We start from the raw sequence: 20,582 nt of genomic DNA, 5'->3' as shown, positions 1-20,582 counted from the left end.
AGATACAAGTCGCTATTATTAGCATTTCTGAATCAGAGGTGGATAGCATCAGCTGGGAAATAAGGAGTACGTTAAGGAGCTATGGAGCTTATCTCCTTTACAGTAACCCTTGGCCAGCCCTACTTAACCTGGTATCTCCAGATAGGTGGGATTTCAACACAGTTCCTAGCCAGCAAGACAAAGAGTGTGCAAATAGAACAACATTCAGCCATATAAAGAGTATTAACCCAGATTGTTGGGGGCAATTAAACTGACTTTGTAATAATGCCGCTTGGGGGGGGGGTGAAAGCCCTAATAAGCAGGCATATACATAGAATGAAGGCTACTGCTAAGCTTGTAAGCCGCCCTGAGTCTTCAGAGAAGGGCAGGATATAAATGGGATTAAAAAAAAAAGTTGGGAGAGGCTGCCGTGGCAATCTGTGGGTAGGCGTTTGGGAAAGCAGGATACTGCCCTAGAGAGGACTCTGGTCAGATTGAATAGGATTCTTCTCAAGTCACCTGAAGAGAGCCATCAGTTTTGATCTCCAGAATAGGTCACATTCTCAGGATCCATAATGCCTGCGAAGACAAAATATTTGCACATTTAAAGAGCTGAAAAATCTTATTTCTTAATCTGAAAGAATTAATTAATGCAGCATTTATTACCTCCTTGGGGAATTTTTGTTTCAGGGCTGTGGTGAGTAGGGTGGACTGGTTCAGTATGACCAGCTATTCCTATAAATATATATATAGAGAGAGAGAGATAGATATGAAATGTTTCACAAAGTCAAAAGCAATACAAATTCAAGAAGAAAAAGAAAAGAAATACAAGAAAAAAGACAGAAAAGAAAAAAAGATACAGAGAAGTGGCTTCTGATCTTTACAGCAGTTATAAATGCATTTATACTTTGTCCTCCATCTCTATAGTTCTGTCATTGCTTCCTTCTTTCCATATTCTATCTTTTCTAATCCCATAAATCAAAAGTTACTTTTTTCCATTTTCAGGAAAAAAAAACCAAAACAATAAAGTCACAGATAAATGTAGTTGCCTTTTCCCTAACCAAATTCCTGCCTCTGCAAATTTTGTCATCTTTACCAACGTTCCTTTACTGTGTGTATTTCAGAATCTTCAGCTATTCTTTTTCTGCGAACTGTGCAACTGACTCACTGTTTAACCCTGCGATAAAGCTGGTTTTACAAAAAGCTCCGTATTCTTCTAGAGGCAAAGTGATTCTAATTGAAAAATCTGGACCATTAATGCAGGAAGATTAGCTTTTTCCTGTTCATGATGTACCTATACTCCTAGATTAGCTTGTCTATGAACAAACAGCCCCTCACTTTGGTCTAGATCAGGCATGTCCAATCTGCGGCCCACATGCAGTAATGCGGCCCCACAATCATAACGTTTTAACCTTATTATGTGATTTTTAGCTATATTTTTCATGACTCGATTACATGGTACTTGAGTATGGATTATGTAGGCAACAATGGAACGCTGTGCAGAGCAGTGTTAACTTCACCTCCCCTGCCCATTACACAAATAGAAATAGAATGCAATAACAAATATGCGTGTGATAATATGATTTGTGTGCCTGCGAAAACAGGTGTTTATTAATATTAATCCAACAAAAAAAACATTCTAAGTTTGTAAGACATGTAAGTTTTCTTATTTAATTATTGCACCTGGGCTTGCTGTATTAGTTTAATATGTTAAAATAGCTTTTTAGCAGCTGTGGTAGAATAAGTGCAAAAATTAATTAAATAGTTCTTTGCTCATGATACTGATATAATTACATATGCACCATTGCTAATACTAGAAAAATAAATTGCTTATTTTTTATGCCAGCAAGGCTTCAACATCCTATCAAAAGAAAACTAAACCCTAAAAAAGGAAAATTGTGGATTAAGAGTACTCAATGAAAAATGGAGAGTTGAATACTTTTTTGTCAAGACAAATAATAAGCTACTATGCTTAATTTGTAAGGAATAGTGTCAGTTTTTAACGATTACAATTCAGAAGCAGATTATATTTAAAAACATGCTGCCAAATTCAATGCATACCGAGGAATGTTTTTTAAAAAACAAAATCACAGAATTTTTAAAAAGTCTGTCATCTCAACAATTTACAACTCAAACAAACTCTATTGTGAAAGTTATGTGACAGACAATCTGATGGCAAAAAAAAATCAAAACCATTTACTGATGGTGACTTTACTAAGCAATTTACAAAAAGTGTGGCAGAAATCATTTGTCCTGATTTTAAAAAATGGATTTTTCTAAAATCATTTTGTCTCACCAGACTATAGCCGGAGGGCATTGTATACATTTGTGAACATCATTTTTCAAGAATGAAGCACACGAAAAGCAAAATTAGATGAACATTTTCTGGCGAGCACTTGAAAACTCACTAGGAATTGCAACCACTTCCATTGAACCAGGCATTGATGCACTGGTTTTACAAAAACAAGCACAAATATTCCACTAATTTTATTTTTATATTATTGAAGGATGGTTGAAGGAAGGGAAGGACCTCTGCCTCAGAGGAGAGAAATGCCAGAGCTGAAGGGGAAGGATCACCTGGAGGTCACAAAGTGGGTCGATTCATTTAAATGGTGATGAGCAGGGGGCATATAGATGGGAGCCAAAGGGCAGGTGCTTTTTCAGGGGAAGATGCCACCTATGCCTAAGACCAGTGGTGTATTCCAGCCCTCTGAACTCATTCCCAGACACTACACATTACTCTCTTGGAGGCCCAGGACTTTGGTTGTAATGATGAATGCCAAGGCCCCCCCCCTCCTCATTTGCAATCTCATTAGGGAGAAGCAAATCAGCCTGGCATGCATTACCAAGATCCAGCAAACTCCGGGGGGGGGGGTGTTAGGATTTGGCACCAACCAAGGCCACAGGGCAGGGGAAGGGGAGTGGCAGTTGTCATTCAAGAGTCTTTTGGCTTTCAGGGACCATGCTCCCCAAGTTTCCACATGTTTCTGAGACGAGGCTCACCAGATCAAATGGGAGCATTGCTGCAATACCAGCCTCCCTGTTGTGTAGCAACCTCCCTGCCTCAGCTGCTGGAGGCCAATCTGCTTCCAGGTGCAATTCAGGATGTTGGTCATCTAAAGCAGGGGTGTCAAACTGCTGGCCCGTGGGCTGGATGCATCATGCCAAAATTGCGCCCGCCCCATTGCCAGCAATGGGAAAAAAAGTCATGATACGTCACAACACGTCACATAACGTTGCAAGTTTGACACCCCTGATCTAAAGCATGAATTTGGGATATCTGTGGAACCATCTTTTCCCAGTGGGATTGGCCTGTCCCATTCAAGGGGCCTACTGTAGATCCCATCAGCCAAGGAATTTTGACTAGTGGGATCCAGGAGAAGGGCCTTTTCTGCCATGGCCCCGTCCTTTGGAATCTCTTACACAGGAAGTAAGATCTGCCTTCTCTTTTTTAGCCTTCAGAAAACACCTTAAAACTTGGCTAAGGTGTCCTGAAGGAAAAGCTGTTGGCTGGAGGTGATTGGTGCATTAAGAGAGAAGGAACTCCCATTTGTTCGCTCCAAACCTATGGACTTTTAGTTTAATTTTTTGTAATTTTAATCTGTTTTTATATTTATAATTGTCTGGATATTTGTATATTTTATCACACAGTAAGCAACTCAGAGTCGCTTCAGACTACAAGATGGATGGCAAACTAATTTAATATTCATAGCCATAGCCATCATATGAGTAACTTTCCCCTTTGATAGCAGAAAAAAGCTCTTTACCATCACAGTCTGGACGTCCACGGATTAAAGTGTCCTCAATCATTGTCCCATTTGTGTAGACACACCAGCAATAGCCACTGCTGGAATGGCATTGCATAGGCAGATAGTTCCCCTTTTCATCACAATGGGCACAGAATCGTCCTGGATGGACACCCTTAACACACTCTTCCTTCTGGCACTTGGTTTTCCCTTTAAAAAAAAAAGGGAGAACCAAGGAAATTTAACATTTAGAGCTGACTGCCAGTACTCTCGCTGTCCTTTTAAAGCACATGTAAATCACAATAATCACATCCCTTGCCTTCAGAAGAGAGCATATGATGATACGGAGTGCATGGCTGTCAGTGCAGGCTGTGGTGTCAACTCCCCTCAGCCTTGCCCAGCAAGGACAATAACAGAGTAGCAGAGTTGGAAGGGACCCTTAGAGGTCTTCTATCTAGTCCAGGGGTGTCAAACTCAATTTCATTGAGGGCCACATCAGCATTGCAGTTGCCCTCAAAGGGCCGGGTGGGTGTGGCCTGGGTGGGCATGGCCTACTGGGTGGGCGTGGCTAAAGTGCGTATGGCCTACTGGGTGGGCATGGCCAGCTCTACATCGTTTGTATCAAGGGTGCCTATGGGGGCCTGGGCAGGAGTGGGACAGATCTGAGGGTCTCTGGCAGGAGGAGGGTCTCTGGGCCAGGGCCAAGGCAGTGGGGGCCGTTCCCTCACTGTTTCCAGGAGGGCTTCGTGGGCCGCATGAAATCACTTCACGGGCCGGATCTGGCCCCCAGGCCTTGTGTTTGACATGTCTGATCTAGTCCAATCCCCTGCTCAAGCAGGAAACCATATACTATTTCAGACAAATGGTTGTTCACTCTCTTTTAAAAAAACTTCGTGTTGGAGAATGGCCAGGAATGGATGGAGTTGTCAACTATCCAGGATATTTGATCCTGGACAGATCAAAGTTAATGATTGCAATAGTTTATGATAGATTAGAAGTTATTGTGGACTTTCTGTGCATTAATTACAATAGATTGTTAACAGAGGGCTTTGAAGTTTAGCTTTGCTGTTAGCTGTTATCTATTCTTTTTTATAACAGCGTTCCGTGCGCCTTTGGCATCTAGTCATGCCGGCCACATGACCACGGAGCCGTCCTCGGACAAGCGCTGGCTCTTCGGCTTTGAAATGGAGATGAGCACCGGCCCCTAGAGTCGGAAACGACTAGCACGCATGTGTGGGGGAACCTTTACCTTTACCTATTCTTTTTTTATAGTGGGTAGATGCTACTTCAAACAGGTTTGGTAAACAGAATTGTAGAAGTTCATAAACTGCAGATCTGTTTTCAAGGGGGGGGAACTATTATGGTTGAAATATACTTAGTATTCAAGTGGGGGGGGACAATTCATGGGTATGGGTTTTTTATGCCCATTTTTTGTCTTAGTTTATCATTTTGCCTTGTTCCTGTTTTCTTTTTTCTTTTAGAGTTTGTATTTTAAGTTTGGATGTAACATAAATAAAAAAAATGGGAGGGGGAGTGGTGGGAGTTGTACTTCAACTATGTCAGAAGAGGTGGGATTCTCCCGCGCGGATAAAGTTAAATAGGACAAATTTATATATATTGAGCATAATTCAGAAATGAAGTGTTTCTCAGAATGTGGCAACAACTACACTCCAGAAAACCAGTCTCTCAGGGGGAAGCACTCAATACAGTTTGACCCAGGATGGTGGGGCTTTTGCATACACAACACACATTGCAAGGGAAAAGGAGCGCCCAAGTCTTCTGCACAGCCCTTGCACCACACATAAGCAGTCTGGAAGCTCCAAGCAGAATTTTAACATATGGCTTGGCTGACAGTGTCAGTTGCTCCTTAATCATCAAAACAGGTTGTTCCGTTGTGGCTGCACCAAGGAAAAGGGAAGGGTAAGGAAATAACGCTTTTTGTAACAATATGCCACTTTAATTAGGACAGCTATTTCGTTGGGATGGCTCCCAGGGAAACCATTTAGCCTAATGAGAGCAAACGCTAATGGGTAGTTTAATGGAGGTAGTATTAATATAAATTCCACTAATGGGGGCAGTGGCTGATGACTGCTGGGTGGCTTATTGATATGAAAATCTCAGCCATGGGGGTTTGATTTCAAAAACCCCAGAAATCACAGAAGGAAGAATTCTTTTTAAATACAAGATTGGTGCTCAAGTTGGTTACATAAAGTTACTGAACTTGCTGAAGCGTTTTTTGAATCATTTACGGAGGGAGTTACTAAAATGCCTAAGATGGTCCCAGGGGTTTTAAATTATACTGAAGAGGCTCTTAATTTGCACTTCTGGTCTTCCTTCCTCACAGATGCAACTTCTAGCTTACAACTGAAGTATTAAATGAATCACTTATTGCCAGGTGTGTGTGTGTGTGTGTGTGAGAGAGAGAGAGAGAGAGAGAGAGAAGAGAGCGCATTCTTCAGCTTTGTGACCTCCAGTGCTTTCTCTTCTGTTTCCATCTGGGCTCTACAATATGAAAAGCTCATCAACCACCAGGCTCAATAAGTTAACAGGTACAGGTCAACTTCCAACCTTTGCTTGTCAGAAGGCCACAAAAGGAGATCACGTGGCCCCAGGACAAATTGGTCATAAGTCACTTTTTTTCAGTGCCATTGTAACTTTGAATGGTCACTAAATGAACTGTCGTAAGTCAAAGACTATCTGCATTGTGTACATTTTGTCCATTGCCTCTTCTTTGTAGAAAGGCAAGGAGCTACAGATACAATGGATTCCCAAGCCAGGCATCCTGTAGTACCAAAACAATCAGTACTGCTGTCAGAATCCATTTATATCACATTCATAAATGTATGTTTAAAACATCCCCCCCACTGGATTCTGCCATCTCCCGAGGAAGGAGGAGCGGATGTGGATTCAGCCTGCCTTAGGTTATTTCAAAAACCAAGGGAAACCTTTTGAACTGGGGGAACAAAGGGGAGGGTTAGGGAAGAAGGCATCTGGCCTGTGTCTCCATTTGAATCTGTAAAGGAAGAAGGCAATAACCGTAAAGATCCAAAGTTCCCTTTTTCCCATGAAAGGGATGACACGAAGTAATGATGGGGGGCTGACCAAATGGGGTTGAGGGAAGGGGGGCTGAACCGGGAACTTTTTATAAAGTTTCAGTCTGTAAAACAATACCAGGTCCTGTCTTGTATTTCCACAACCAAACATGTCCTAGTAAAAATTCCTTTTGGACTAGAACTGACTCCAAGAGTTTTTGTTTTCCTAAGACGTGGATTGGGGTGGGTCCTGACAACTGCACAAATAGCTTGTTCCAAAAGCCATGCTAGTTCTGTATTAATGGATCCACAAAGACATCCCGCCCCCAGCAAATGATCTCCAATGGATGACAGGGAACACCCAGCAAAGAAGAAGGGATAACAAGAGACAGGAGTGGCTTGGCTGCTGCTTTTCAAGTTAAGATCCTTCTTATTCTTTTGCTCAATGAGATCAGCTCTAATCTGCTACTGGCACGGAGCATCGCTCTTGATACATATAGACTCGCAATAAAGATGGGGATTTTTTCCCCCCAGCTTAAGACTTTGGTCAATTTACATCAAGTGGGGCTTTGAATATTTTACACAATGAGTTATAACCAAATGGCAATATTCTTTGGCACCTTCTTCAGTAATTCCCCTGGACATGTTGCTCTCAGAAATATATTGTTGCAGGGCCAAAGACAAGTGGCTTATTTTATGCAAAAAGGAACTGAAGGGCACAGAATATAATTTTACAGCTGGCAACAAGACTGCTGAATTCAAGCAACATTTGGCATCAATTAAAAACACACTTGTATCTAGAAAAGCCTTCTAGGCAGAGCATTACCTTTGAGTAAGGGGCTTGCCTCGGCTTGTTTGAGAATGGAACCAAACTTTCCTCTAGTTCCCACAAATTAGTCTGTTCGGGAAGGGAGTTTTCCCTCTTCCCACTCTCCATCCCAGCTAGTTTGGAGGAATGGGGGACCATGTAGGATGGAGAGAAGGAATTCATGGAAATGGCAAAATTCCCTTTGGAACAGAAGAAGAGATTTCCACTTACAAGATGGGGCCTTTGAATTCTTTCATGGAACACGGGGCTTCTCTCCAGTCAAACAAAGCACTAACTGCCCGAGTTCTTCCCCTAAAGGTCTCCTCTGCCCAGGGGTGTCCGATTCTAGGGGGTGGTGCTCATCTCTGTTTCGTAGACAAGGCAGCCAGTGTTGCCTAAAGACATTTCTGTGATCATGTGGCCAGCACAACTATACACCGAGTTGCATGGAACACTGTTACCTTCCTATCAAAAGTGGCGTCTGTTTATGTACTTGTACTTACATGCTCTCATACTGCTAGGTGGGCAGAAACTGGAGCAAGTAACGGAAGCTCACCCTGTTGTGCAGCTCTCGGGTCTCAAATCCAGGTTGTCAGCTTTCCAGCGGACAAGCTCAGTAACTTTAACCACTGAGCCATTGCACACACACACACCCAACCCCATTCTTCCCTTATGATCCCTGATCATATATCTACATGCACATCACAGTTTGCCCTGATGTGCCCGTGCCGCGCACTTTCTTGACCTCATCATCCAATATTGCTGGTCAGATGCAGGTATTTTGAATATTTTTTTAAACCAAAGGCATCTTCCTGCAATTGGCTTTCTTCATTATTATAAAACGCTAGGTACTGGAAGTCCTCAACATACGACCACAAACCGAGCCCCAAATTTCTGTCGCTAAGCAAGGCAGTTGTTAAGTGAGTTATGCCTCATTTTATGACCCTTTTGCCAGAGTTAAGTGAATCACTGCAGTTGTTAAGTGAATCGTGAGGTCGTTAAATGAATCTGGCTTTTCCCATTGACTTGGCTTGTTAGAAGCCAGCTGAGGTGGTCACAAACAGTGATCGCCTGACCCCAAGACAGGGCAACCATCATAAACACAGGCTAGTTGCCAAGTGCCCACATTTTGATCACATGACCATAGGGATGCTGCAACGGTTGTACCTGTGAAAAATGGTCGTAAGTCACTTTCCTCAGAGCTTTGGTAACTTCCAATGGTCACTAAATGAAAGGTTATAAGTCGAAGACTACCTGTGTTGTACTGTACTGATGCCAAAACAACTAGACACAAGGAAAGTATTTTCCCCCATGCCATTACTCTGCTAAGCAACTAATTCCCACAACACTGTCAAACTACCTACCGTAGTAGGGCTGTATTACTATTATCCTTCTCATCTTTCCTATTACCTGTTTCCTTATCCTTTTATGACTATAACTTTGTTGCTTGTATCTTATGGTTTATATTACATGTTTTATTTTATTTAGTATCCCAGAATGATTTATGTTGATGGCTTATTTAGTATCCTACGGCTATCACTGTTGTATCTTATGATTTCTGATGAATGTATCTTATGATTATGATCATGATTTATCACTTGTTTTTACGTACACTGAGAGCTTATGCACCGGAGACAAATTCCTTGTGTGTCCAATTTCATGTGACCAATAAAGATTTCTATTCTATAAGTAAATCTTCATAGATGGGATGTAGGGAGACAAATTCTATCCTGACCCTTCTGCATATACCTTAGTATTTAACTTTCCCCACAAAGCTTGATAGCATCGCAATACTCGGAACTGCCTTCTAGAATATTGTTTGCTGTTCCTATTCATTTTCTACACCTTTTTAGGGTGATAAGCACCAGTAAGATCTAACATTTTGATCTGCTCTGAGTTGAATGTTGAATTCATTGTTTGGTTGCAAGAATTTCCTTAGTTCATGCTTAAAAGTTGTTTCTTTCCTTCAAGTCTAGCATACGTACCATTTTCTTCTGTATTCTGTTTGTGGGCCATTTGGAAGATCAGCCACTTGTGCATCCAGGTTTCAAACTCCTGCAAACAGACCAGACATCGTTAAAGGTAAAAGGTAAAGGTTCCCCCGCACATGTGTGCTAGTCGTTTCCGACTCTAGGGGCCGGTGCTCATCTCCGTTTCAAAGCCGAAGAGCCAGTGCTTGTCCGAGGACGTCTCTGTGGTCATGTGGCCGGCATGACTAGACACCAAAGGTGCACGGAACGCTGTTACCTTCCCACCGTAGTGGTCCCTATTTTTCTACTTGCATTTTTACATGCTTTCGAACTGCTAGGTAGGCAGAAGCTGGGACGAGTAACAGGCGCTCACTCTGCTACGCGGCACTCGGGATTCGACCCACCAAACTGCCGACCTTCCGATCGACAAGTTCAGCATCCTAACCCACTGAGCCACCGCGTCCCTTGATATCGTTACTGAAGGTTAATTATATTAAATTAAGGCCACTATAGTTCTGCCCCTCCGTGTTAACCCCTTGGAGAAATAATCCGTGTCTTCTAAAGAGGGCTGTTGAAGACCCATAGGAAGCTGCAGATGCTTTTCATGTAAGTATAGGGTATAGGGTTTCCTGCCTGAGCAGGGGGTTGGACTAGATGACCTCCAAGGTCCCTTCCAACTTTATTATTATATTATTATCTTTTATTCATTAAACATGAACCTCAGTCAACTGAACATGCAAATTGACTGGCGCTGATGGTTGACACGGGCCTGGTGGAACTATACGTGAGCCTCGCGGTGATAGTAGAAACCAGAATAAGGCAGTCCAGCATCTTGATAAGAATGAGAGAATCACGGATGGGGGATCAGGAGAGAAAATCAGGGACATCTAAGGAGGAGGAACAGGACTCCAGGAACAACAGAGACTTACTTTCCAGTCATTGTAAGCCATGTGGATCTTCAGGTGCCCCATATTTTCCAGGAAGTTGCTTTTTAATTCAGGAAAAGTTCTGGTTGGGTTTTCTCTCTTTAAAGAAAAAAAAACATATTTACAGAAAAGATACAAGGGCCGTTGTTCAAGAGCACCAAGATCATATGCTGATTATTCTTTTTCATTTCATTTTGGCTTATTATGTGGCTAAGCAGCTTGATCAAGAAACTATGTTTAATTCACGGTTTAGGATTGTGCATAAATTCACATTATGCCAAACTATGATTTGTTTAACTATGGCGTACTGAAACAACTGGTGTCAGTTTCATGCAACATGTTTAGACCAAATGAAGCATCGTGTGTGATGACTTTGTATGAACCAGGTTGATTACTAGGCTTAGTTTATACATTAGGAGCAACTTGGTTTCAGCTGTCTAATGAAGTGCCATAACATGTAAGATCATCTAGTCATGACTGCAACAGTTTTGCACAGTTGAACTGGATCACCTCTGCATTCTTCTGAACGGTAATTTAAATAGAAAGGAGTTGATGGGATAGGTTGCTGGCATCCCTACCCCATAGTTTTCCTCCCTCCAATTTCCTTCTTAAATTCTCTTCCTTGTAAAGAATAAGGAAGCTGACCTTAATGGAGACATGCAGGTGCTACCTAGACAAAAGAAGCTGAAAGGTTTTTTTAAGTCCAGAAACAGATGACATTAGAAAAGTGGTTTGGGCAGACACCACCCTAATTCATTGAATTATTTATTTATTTATTGAACTTATATACCGTCCTTCTGCCATGGGACTCAGGGCAGTTCACAAGGTAATTAAAATAACACTACAAATACAAAAAGTTAATAACAATTAAAATAATTAAATTATCCTTGAGTAAAATATAAAACGCCTATAGCTCCAATTAAAACCCAATTATAATAAGTTAAAATTAAAATTCTCAGGCCTGGCTGGAAAGCTCAAAGAGCCAGGTCTTCAGGTCCCGGCGGAACGAACGAAGATCAGGGGCAGTCCTGAGCTCTATGGGTAACTGGTTCCAAAGGGCAGGTGCCCCCACAGAGAAGGCCCTCTCCCTAGGCGTTACCCGCCGGCAATCTTTTGCCGGTGGCACCCTGAGAAGGCCCTCCCTGTGGGAGCACACAGGATGAAGGGAACTTGATGCCGGCAGCAGGTGTTCCCTCAGATATCCCGGACCCACGCCATTTAGGGCTTTATAGGTCATCACCAGCACCTTGAATCTCACCCGGAGGGCAACCGGAAGCCAATGCAGCTCTTGGAGCAGAGGTGTTACATGGGAGTATCGGGAAGCCCCCATCACAACTCGCGCGGCCGAGAAGGTGTAGTACAATGAGATTATTACAACCAATGTCAGAGTTTCAGAAGCTACTGTAGTTTATTTCCTGGCCTGGTCTACCTAATGGGGCTGACAATCATGTCAGTAGGATTCCAAATCTGAGTGTAATTTCTTATCAGAAGAAAAGCAGATAGGCCAAAGAGGTTTTGAAACATCCATTTCACTCATCTAGCATAACTTAACATCGAGTATATGTGAGTACATAGGCTGGGGAGTGGCCCTATAACACACAGATCAAGCAAGAAGGGAACTTGAAATAGAAAGTACAGTTCTCTTCGCACAGTTAAAGTGAGAGCACGTAGCAAGAGCAGTTACATAACTGACTGAAAAACCAGCACAGAATTACAGGTGAGCTTTGTTGCTTGAAGAAACAAACTGCTAATCAACTTAATCGGTGCAAACTGCTGCACTAAAAGTTCCGGCTTGCTAAGCTGTGCTTTCATAGGCAGCTTCCTTAGATCTTGGCAGAAACTACTGCTAGGTTCTGTAAAATTGACTAAAGTAGGAACTTCCCACTCTCATTTTTCTCCAAGTTTTGAGTTCCTCCACAGATTGTACACATCTGCAGTCAAGGATCATTGGGGGCAAAAAACACTCATCAGTCAACTTCCCGGCTTGAAATGCAAAGTGGATTAACAAGATTTACGAAAGTAGTGAAGTCTCAGATCGGATTCTAACCAGGAAGAAGGGCAAATTTTCTGCTGAGAATAGCTTAATGGTTGAGTTTAGACGCCAGCCTGAATGAGCTGCCCCATAACTTTCTAATATCCCTTTGCTCTCCCTTGCTCTCAGTCTCCACGGCACCCATCTTTCTCCCTGTCTTTTCTTCCTCCTTCTGTGGTAGGTTAAGGACACCTACTCTTTCTAGGCCAGGGGTCTTCGAACTTGGCCCTTTTATGACTGGTGGACTTCAATTCCCAAAATTCCTCAGCCAGCGTGCCTGGCTGAGGAATTCTGGGAGTTGAAGTCCACAAATCATAAAAGGGCCAAGTTTGAAGACCCCTGTTCTAGGCATTAGAATAGTTTTCTTACAAAATCTTTTACAATTAAGCTAGGGGACATACAGGTAGTGCTCAACTTATAACCATTTGTTTAGTGACCATTCAAAGTTGCAATGCCACTGAAAAAAGTGACATTACTATTTTTCACACTTACAACCACTGCAGCATCCCCATGGTCATGTGACAAAAATTTGGATGCTTGGCAACTGGCATGTATTCATGACGGTTGCAGTGTCCTGTGTGTGTGTGTGTGTGTGTGTGTGTGTGTGTGTGTGTGTGATGTGATCCCCTTTTGCGAATTTCTGACAAGCAAAATCAATGGAGAAGCCAGGTTCACTTAACAATCGGTAACTTAACTGCAGTTAAGTTCACTTAACAACTGTGGCAAAAAAGGTCATAAGAAAGGTCACAAAACTCACTTTAACAACTGTCTTGCTTAGCAATGGGAATTTGGGACTCAGTTATGGTCGTAAATCGAGAACTGCCTGTATGCATTCTTACAACCCCAGTCATATGATCTGGGGGCACTAGAGTTAAAATTTGGGTCTCATATAAGCAACCTAGCCTTCCTTCTCTTTCTAAATCCTGCCTGCTCTCCTGCTGTCACAATCTCTCTAGAGATGGAGATACCATCTTGCACAGTTTCTCCACCAGGACAATCCATTTTCTGACAGCTTTGGCAGGCCTATCCGGAACACAGTTTGCAGGAAGGTGACTTTCCCATTGTCTTCTTGCATTTAAGGCTACATACTGTGTCCAAACTGCATGCTTCTCCCCTAATGCCTAATGCTGGGCGGAAGGTAGGTTGAAGGAAGAGCCATAGACTTGAGAGGAGCTTGAACACAACAGCGTGTGGTGCAGTGTGTGTGTGTGTGTGTGTGTGTGTGTTTCCCTCAAATTTTCATGCATCACTGAATGCAAATTTGTTGGACTATCTACACAATGCTTTGTCAAAAGTGCAAAAGTAACAACACGAGACCCTTACCAAGAGCAGACGTTTGACTTGATCCTCAGTGCTGTTAGTCAGCTTGTTTTCCATCTGCAAAAACTGTGGGAAAGAAAAGAGGGATTTAGAGAAGGAAAAGTGAAAATTAGAAGGAGCTCCCACTTTCCTGGAATTATAGTACGTAGGTGGCATGCCTGTTCTTGTGATCGTAAGGGAAGGAGGCACCGAGGTCACTTAAACATAACTGTGCCTCGTTTTGTGTGCATCATCTCTAAATACACTTGTGCATAAAAAACGATTCTAAATTGTGTGCAATTTAGTTTGCAAACACCAAGTTTGTGCAAAAACGTGTCGCCTTGAGAACACTACATAACCCTCGGTTGAGGTACTGTGAAAGGTGAACTTTTAAAACTAGCCAGTTTTTCAGAATTTGTAGAATTGCCCACTGAAGTAGCTCAAGATGATGGGAGTTCCACACACATAGACAACAAAAAGTCATGAAAAGGAGCAGTGGCCTTCACTGTCTGTCCTATTTACCTCTGGTTCATTCAGGGCCAAAGGCATCACATTAGCTATTGCCATCTTTGGACCTGACCGGACATCTGTGGGAAGAAAGAAAACAGACAGAAAGAGATAAAAATAAGAGCATTTACACGTGCCTTCTATCTTTATAGTTGTGTCAAACCAGGGACATAGGAATTTGAGTCCCTGGCTATAATCCAGACAAATCTCTGAAGCATGTTTACCTTTGTGCATGTGTGTGTGTGCCCAGTAGAAATTTTGGCTTGCTTTCTTTGAGTCAGAAACCCTGTCCTTCATACTCAACCACAAATTACTTTCAAAATCCCTTTTCCTACCAGATGGATTTTTCCAAGCAGGATTAAATAAAGAGATCATGACGAGCCTGTGCAACTGCAAACAAGATGTCACAAGTAAACCTTGTCTGAGGGTCATCTATCATCTTTCTGCTCTGCAGCTAAAAGTGAAAGGAGTGGCGGGGGTGGGTGGGTTGGTGACTAACTTTTAGAGATGCTGCCGATCAGGGAGTCCAGTTTCAGTTGCTGAGTGTTCTTGGTCAGTTTGTTGATCTGGTTGTCATGTTGATACACAAAGTAGACAGTCACAGCCTGGCCAGCGAGGAGCAAGACCCCCAGGAGAGAAAAGACAGTGTAGGCAGTCCCACGGCCGCAAGAACCTCTGCCAAATATAAGAGCTGTGTGTCAGTACTCATCCAGTCATCCCAATGTCTGTCCCTCCCTCTCTAACCTGAGGTCCTATACTGAAACATCTGCATTGAAGTGGTGATGAATGCACATCTGCAGGATTCCGCTAGAGATACACTTTGCTTAGACATTTCTTCCATTTATAATGCAAACCTCTTGCCTGTTGCGGTAATTACCAGGTTAGTTGAGATACCAAGAGGACTCCCCCTTGTGATTTCATTAAAATTAGGAAGAACTATAGAGAAAGAGCAAATGAAGTCATTACAGGTAGTCCTCAATTTATAACAGTTCATTTAGTGACCATTCAAAGTTACAATGTCATTGAATAAAGTAACGTATGACTATTTTTCACATTTACGACCGTTCTTGCACCCCTATGATCAAAACTCAGACGCTTGGCAACTGACTCCTATTTACGAGGGCTGCAGTGTCCTGGGATCCCATGATCCCCTTTTGTGATCTTCTAACAAGCAGAGTCAATGGGGAAGCCAGGTTCACTAACAACCATGTCATTAATTTAACAAATGCAGGGATTCACTGAACAATTCTGGCAAGAAAGGTCATAAAATGGGGCAAAATTCACTTAACAAATGAGTCATTTAGCAACATGAATTTTGGGCACAATTGTTGTCATAGGTTGAGGACTACCTGTATCATTTTCCTTTTCTCTCATGGAAATCCCTCCCTTTGGAAGTTGCCAAATGTAGCATAGCATAGAGGCACTAAAGTATATACTCCAACCCCACCCACCTGAGCAAACAGTGCAGGAAACTGAAAGTGGGACAGAAGAGAAAAAAGCTCATCCACCCCACCTGCTCCTTAAAAAAAATGAGACCTGCTCATTGTACCTCCTGGTATCTTAACAAGTGGTTTTAAAACCTTAGAACTCCATAATTTCTCAAAGGAAGTTAGCAAATGACCAATAATGTTGATATCCCACTACAATGGACGACTCGACAATAGCTATCTTTAGATTGTTCTTAAAATAGAAGTAGGAAATCATGGACTAAAATGAGAGGGCCGCCCCCCCAGCCCCCCCCCCAATGTTCTCCCTCTTTTCCAACTCCCCTGCCTTCTAACCTAAGATGAGATATGGTTGTTTTATATATATAACATAGACCAAACTGGATACGGTATAATAGGCTTCAAATTTAAAAGAAAATTATACATGGCCAATTAAAAAAAAAGTCCCCTGCCAAATTATAGAAAAACCCCTATCTTCCCCTCCCAAAGATCACAAAAATGACCTGGTCCAAAAACTAAATTGGGAAATTCCCAAGCGACCTTTATCTAATCCATTAATTTGGATCTGTTGCTTAGAAAATAGAAGTTGAAAGTGAAAGAGAAGAAATATTTCCCTGCGCAACATAAAGACTATAACAAAGTTTTTGTTCTGGCCACTTCTCTTGTACACGGGTGCTTTATGACTGTTTCAGGAATGTCCACAGTGTGTGTGGTTAAAAAATAATCAAGATGTGTGACATTAAAAAAAAGATGGAGTTTTGAAGAATATTTGAACAAATATTGACTGATTATATTTGAACAAATATTGACTGATTAAATTACAGGTTACAGAAGAAGGACTTTTGAAAAGTTTTGTTAAAGATGGATATGTTGGGCAACACTATCCTAGAAGGGGCTTTTCCATGTGCCAAGTTTTATATCCAGGTATAAGCAACAAAGAAGGACTTTCAGTATGGTTTCCTTCAACTGTATGCAGAACTAACATGTTAGTTTAATCTTGTAAAATATTATATCTGCTTGCTGCTAGAGTGGTTGTGTCTTCTCCAGACAATTCTGGAAAAGTGGCAAAAACTGAAATACATTAACTGACACAACAGACATGACAACTGGGGGAAAGTCGTTCTGGCAGGTTAAAGAATTCCACTTATGACCACCTAAATAATTATCATAACACTACACTGACTGATTGATCAAGATTTATTTCCGTCAATATCAGTAAGTTTTGAAAGATGAAAAAGTCCTCAGTTAACTACATTCTCGTTGACTGCATTCGTGCACAATACTTGGCAGCATTACTGAGGTGATTCGCTTTCTTCCAGAATGTTCTTTCAACTTCCTGATTTAGAAACACCAGGCAGTTTCCCACCCCTTAAATACCACCCAGGACAGACCCTCCTTCTGAGATCTTCTGAGATCACATAGTGTTGGATAGATATTGCCATTCACTGAGTGTCCTGATATACTCTGGGCAGTCTTCCATTTTAAGATACCTTAAAGTTGATTCAAAAGCAGAATATACTGGGTTGTTGCCTTGGAAAAAAAAAACCTTTAGGGTTTAGCATTTTAGCTGCAAGTTATACCAATATGCACTCAGTAGGAACTAGAAAGTGAGCTCCTAACTGAAGTATAGATGAGAGGTTTTTGAACACATTTCACCCTAGCAACAGCTAATCATCTGGAATCTATTAAATGATTGGATTTGATTATTGGATGTCTTATAGTGTCCATAGCCAGCTTTACAGCGCTATAATTCCCTAAAAATGGCCTCCATTAATAAGGATTACTTTTCCCCATACAGCATCTGATCACATAAGATACAACTTTTGGCACAGTTAAAAAATATAAATGTGGTGTGGGAATATGAGAACCCAAATTCACATTTCTGCTGATTTATGAAGCCCTGAACATTTTGCAGGAATATTATAAAAGTAACACAGTAGACTTTTAGCTTTTCTTAAAGAAGCGGTAAGATGCCTATGTAATGAATTTTGGGGAGCAAAAATGAAAGCAATATTGTCCTTTTTTGCAAAAAAAAATGTACGAAGTAGTTCTATAGGACAGAATAAATAATGATAAAAGAGCAAACAGGACAATTGGTGGCTACAAGTATGTTTTTAATGCAACAAAACAAGTGAATTTTTTTTACTGCTTTGAAAGGAAAAAAAAGGAGAGGAAGAGTTGTATTTTCAAAGCACCATTGTAAAACAAAATGGAAAATGGTAAAGTACCAGAGAAAATGTATAATTCTTTGCCAGTGGTTAAAATAGCTCCAATACTTATTTAGTTTTAGTCCATAACTTAATACATTTTTTAATAATGATAACACATACTGTGGCCTCCATACAACCTGATTGGTTTTCTTAAGCACCAGGCACTGTGTCTCAACTTTTTGGTGAGCTTGAGAGGTGCCCTTGATTGATTATGCTAATGAAGCAAGCCAGGCATGAAAAGAGTCAGGGGTAAGAAATATATCTAACCTTGAATAAGATTTATAATCTTGTACTAAGTCAAAATATGGTTGGTTTGGGACTTAGCATATAGTGTGAACCCAGCCATTGTGATTTATAAAACATAGTTTATGATGTCGCAGAGTGTAAAGTCAATTCAATAAATCATAGTTTAACAAAAAATAAAAATAATCTAAGCAATATAATCCTACATATGTTTATTAAAACAAACCTATGGATACAAATGGGCTTATTTCCATGTAAATTTTCATAATGCTATAGCTTCAGTGCTTCCCATGACTGCTTTCTCTTCCATTTTGAAAATCCATGTAATCCATACCGTGACTTTTGCCACCAGATTCCCTCCAGTTGGAACAGACTATCTCCCATTTAGCATAATGACCAGCACATGAGAGGGAATGCTTCGAACTGTAAACCAACCCATGTGGAGGGCATCATAGACTGAGGGTCAACTTAAATGCTTGTCTTAATTCCTTCTAGTATCAAGCATCAATGTTTCTGGACACAATGGAGATGTTGCAGAAGGAACAGCAAATTACCATTTGTCTCACCTACATCAAATGTCCCCTATTTTTCAATGCAACAAGGGTGTAATACTCAAAACTCAAAACTCAGCTCAAGGAAATAAAGGAGTGGTAGCTACAAATACCTTGCTTGTGGTCCTGCAGAACCAGATGGTGGGAGAAGAATATGGTCGTCCTCCATAGTCTTAATTGCCTCAGTTCTGCTGGGTTCTGGCAATGGGCTTGATAGCTGGAAAATGAGAACTTATAAAAAGTTTGCTTGGTTTTTCAAGTGTTTCTTGAAAGGCAAATGAGGGAAGTGAAAGTTGAAAGTACTAGGTAACTGGAAATACCCTTCAATATTCTGCCCACTTTATTATCATGAAGTAATCTAATTGGGCATTTTTATTTCACATTTAATTTCTAAGAAATGTCATTGGGTACTCAAATGACATCACCTGTTGGCAGGCAACCTGTGGCTGTTCTTTGTTTCATCCAACACTTAGCATGCTATCTCTTTCTCAAACTGGCTTTTACCATAGTTAATGATTTTGTAGCTACTTCAAATAAGAATAAATGCTACTGGGAACAAAGAATTGCGAGATGTTAGGAGCTCTGTACAGATACATAGGCATTCCTTTAAATTCAGGTCAAATAACAGACTGAATAAATTGTAGTTCATGTTCACAGCTTTTGTTCAGGTTGATGTTGTCTCCCTATTCCAGCTATTTTGACAGTCTCCATACACAAAATGGTGTCTCTTCCTGAGAGTACTTTTGCATGTGTTTTAATGAATGACAACCGATAGGAATCTAGCATCTAGTTCAGGATCTATTCCATCCCTCAATGAGAAAGCTTTTGTACAGTAGGTAAACTTCAGCCCCAGAACAGGATGTGGAATTCTAAACTTTGGAGAGTCTTATCCTCAGCTAGTTCTTGTTGGAAAATGATTGAGGGCAATTTCCAGCTTTGTTTGCAAATTCCTAGTCAATTCTTACATCCAGATCAGAGCAAGAATACACCAATCAGTTCAATATCTGTCTCTGTACCTATATCATTTTATTATTTATTAAGTATCAGGAAATATTAAAACATTAACTGGCAAAAAACAATTAAAGGGCAGGCAAAATCAAGAAAAAAACACATTAAGAGGCAAGAATTTACATTATCTATACATTATCTACCAAAAGGATTACACCAAAGAATTTTTCAGAACAACTGAATCAATATATTAAGCAATTAGCAAGGACATCCAAAAAGGAGTCATCTTTGGTTATTCCAGCTATAACTTTTTTTTGTACGTAATGGCAGTGGAATGGAGATGGGAAGTAGGATATTAGTTGATAACTCCTTCATTCTGCATTGTGGAAAATAACTGTTTTCTGGATAGGAATAATGCAATATTTCTCAGTTTGAGATTAAGAAACATTGGAATTACATGCCCAACAGTTCTTATAGGCCCCTTAGCAATGCTTAAACAAATAGCAGCATGGCTGTTATTTCATTTATTTTAAAATAAATTTTTGAAATAGATCAGAGGCCTAGTTTTGTCAGGCAGAAATTTAAATTTAAATTTAGGCTACAGTTTGTAATAGACTAAGATACAAAGAGATGATCTGAGAATTTTATAAGATAAAATCCAGCATCACAAGTAGATTTTGCTGGTTGGTTGGGCTTTCCACTCATCTTCTCACCTTTGAAGCCCCTTTTAATCTAAAATCTACTTGAGAGGAATCCTAATCCTCAGCAGCAGGGTTTAAATAGTCAAATCATGATTTAAATCTGCTTTTTCCCAACGAGCCAGGAGGCATAGTTTAACTTATATGCTTTCTTTAATATGGGAAGGCAGCCTATTGCTAGGGAATAC

General features: G+C 40.9%; 1 protein-coding gene across 1 annotated transcript; it reads right to left on the bottom strand.

Annotated features, from left to right (window-relative positions):
* Positions 1-498: 498 nt before the first annotated feature.
* CD74 (CD74 molecule) lies at positions 499-19,020 on the bottom strand. Its single transcript, XM_083354361.1, has 9 exons — positions 18,862-19,020; positions 14,799-14,974; positions 14,315-14,379; positions 13,817-13,879; positions 10,465-10,560; positions 9,551-9,620; positions 3,747-3,935; positions 646-714; positions 499-558 (listed from the first exon to the last, which is right to left on the bottom strand). Exons 1-9 carry the CDS (start codon positions 18,915-18,917, stop codon positions 512-514), a joined length of 831 nt encoding a protein of 276 aa, XP_083210487.1. The 5' UTR covers positions 18,918-19,020; the 3' UTR covers positions 499-511.
* Between the last annotated feature and the right edge of the window lie 1,562 nt (positions 19,021-20,582).

Source organism: Vipera ursinii (genome assembly GCF_947247035.1).
Source record: "Vipera ursinii genome assembly, chromosome: 2".
Classification (NCBI taxonomy): Eukaryota; Metazoa; Chordata; class Lepidosauria; order Squamata; family Viperidae; genus Vipera; species Vipera ursinii.
Note: the sequence above shows the minus strand (reverse complement) of the source record. Positions and strands in the feature narration are given on the sequence as shown.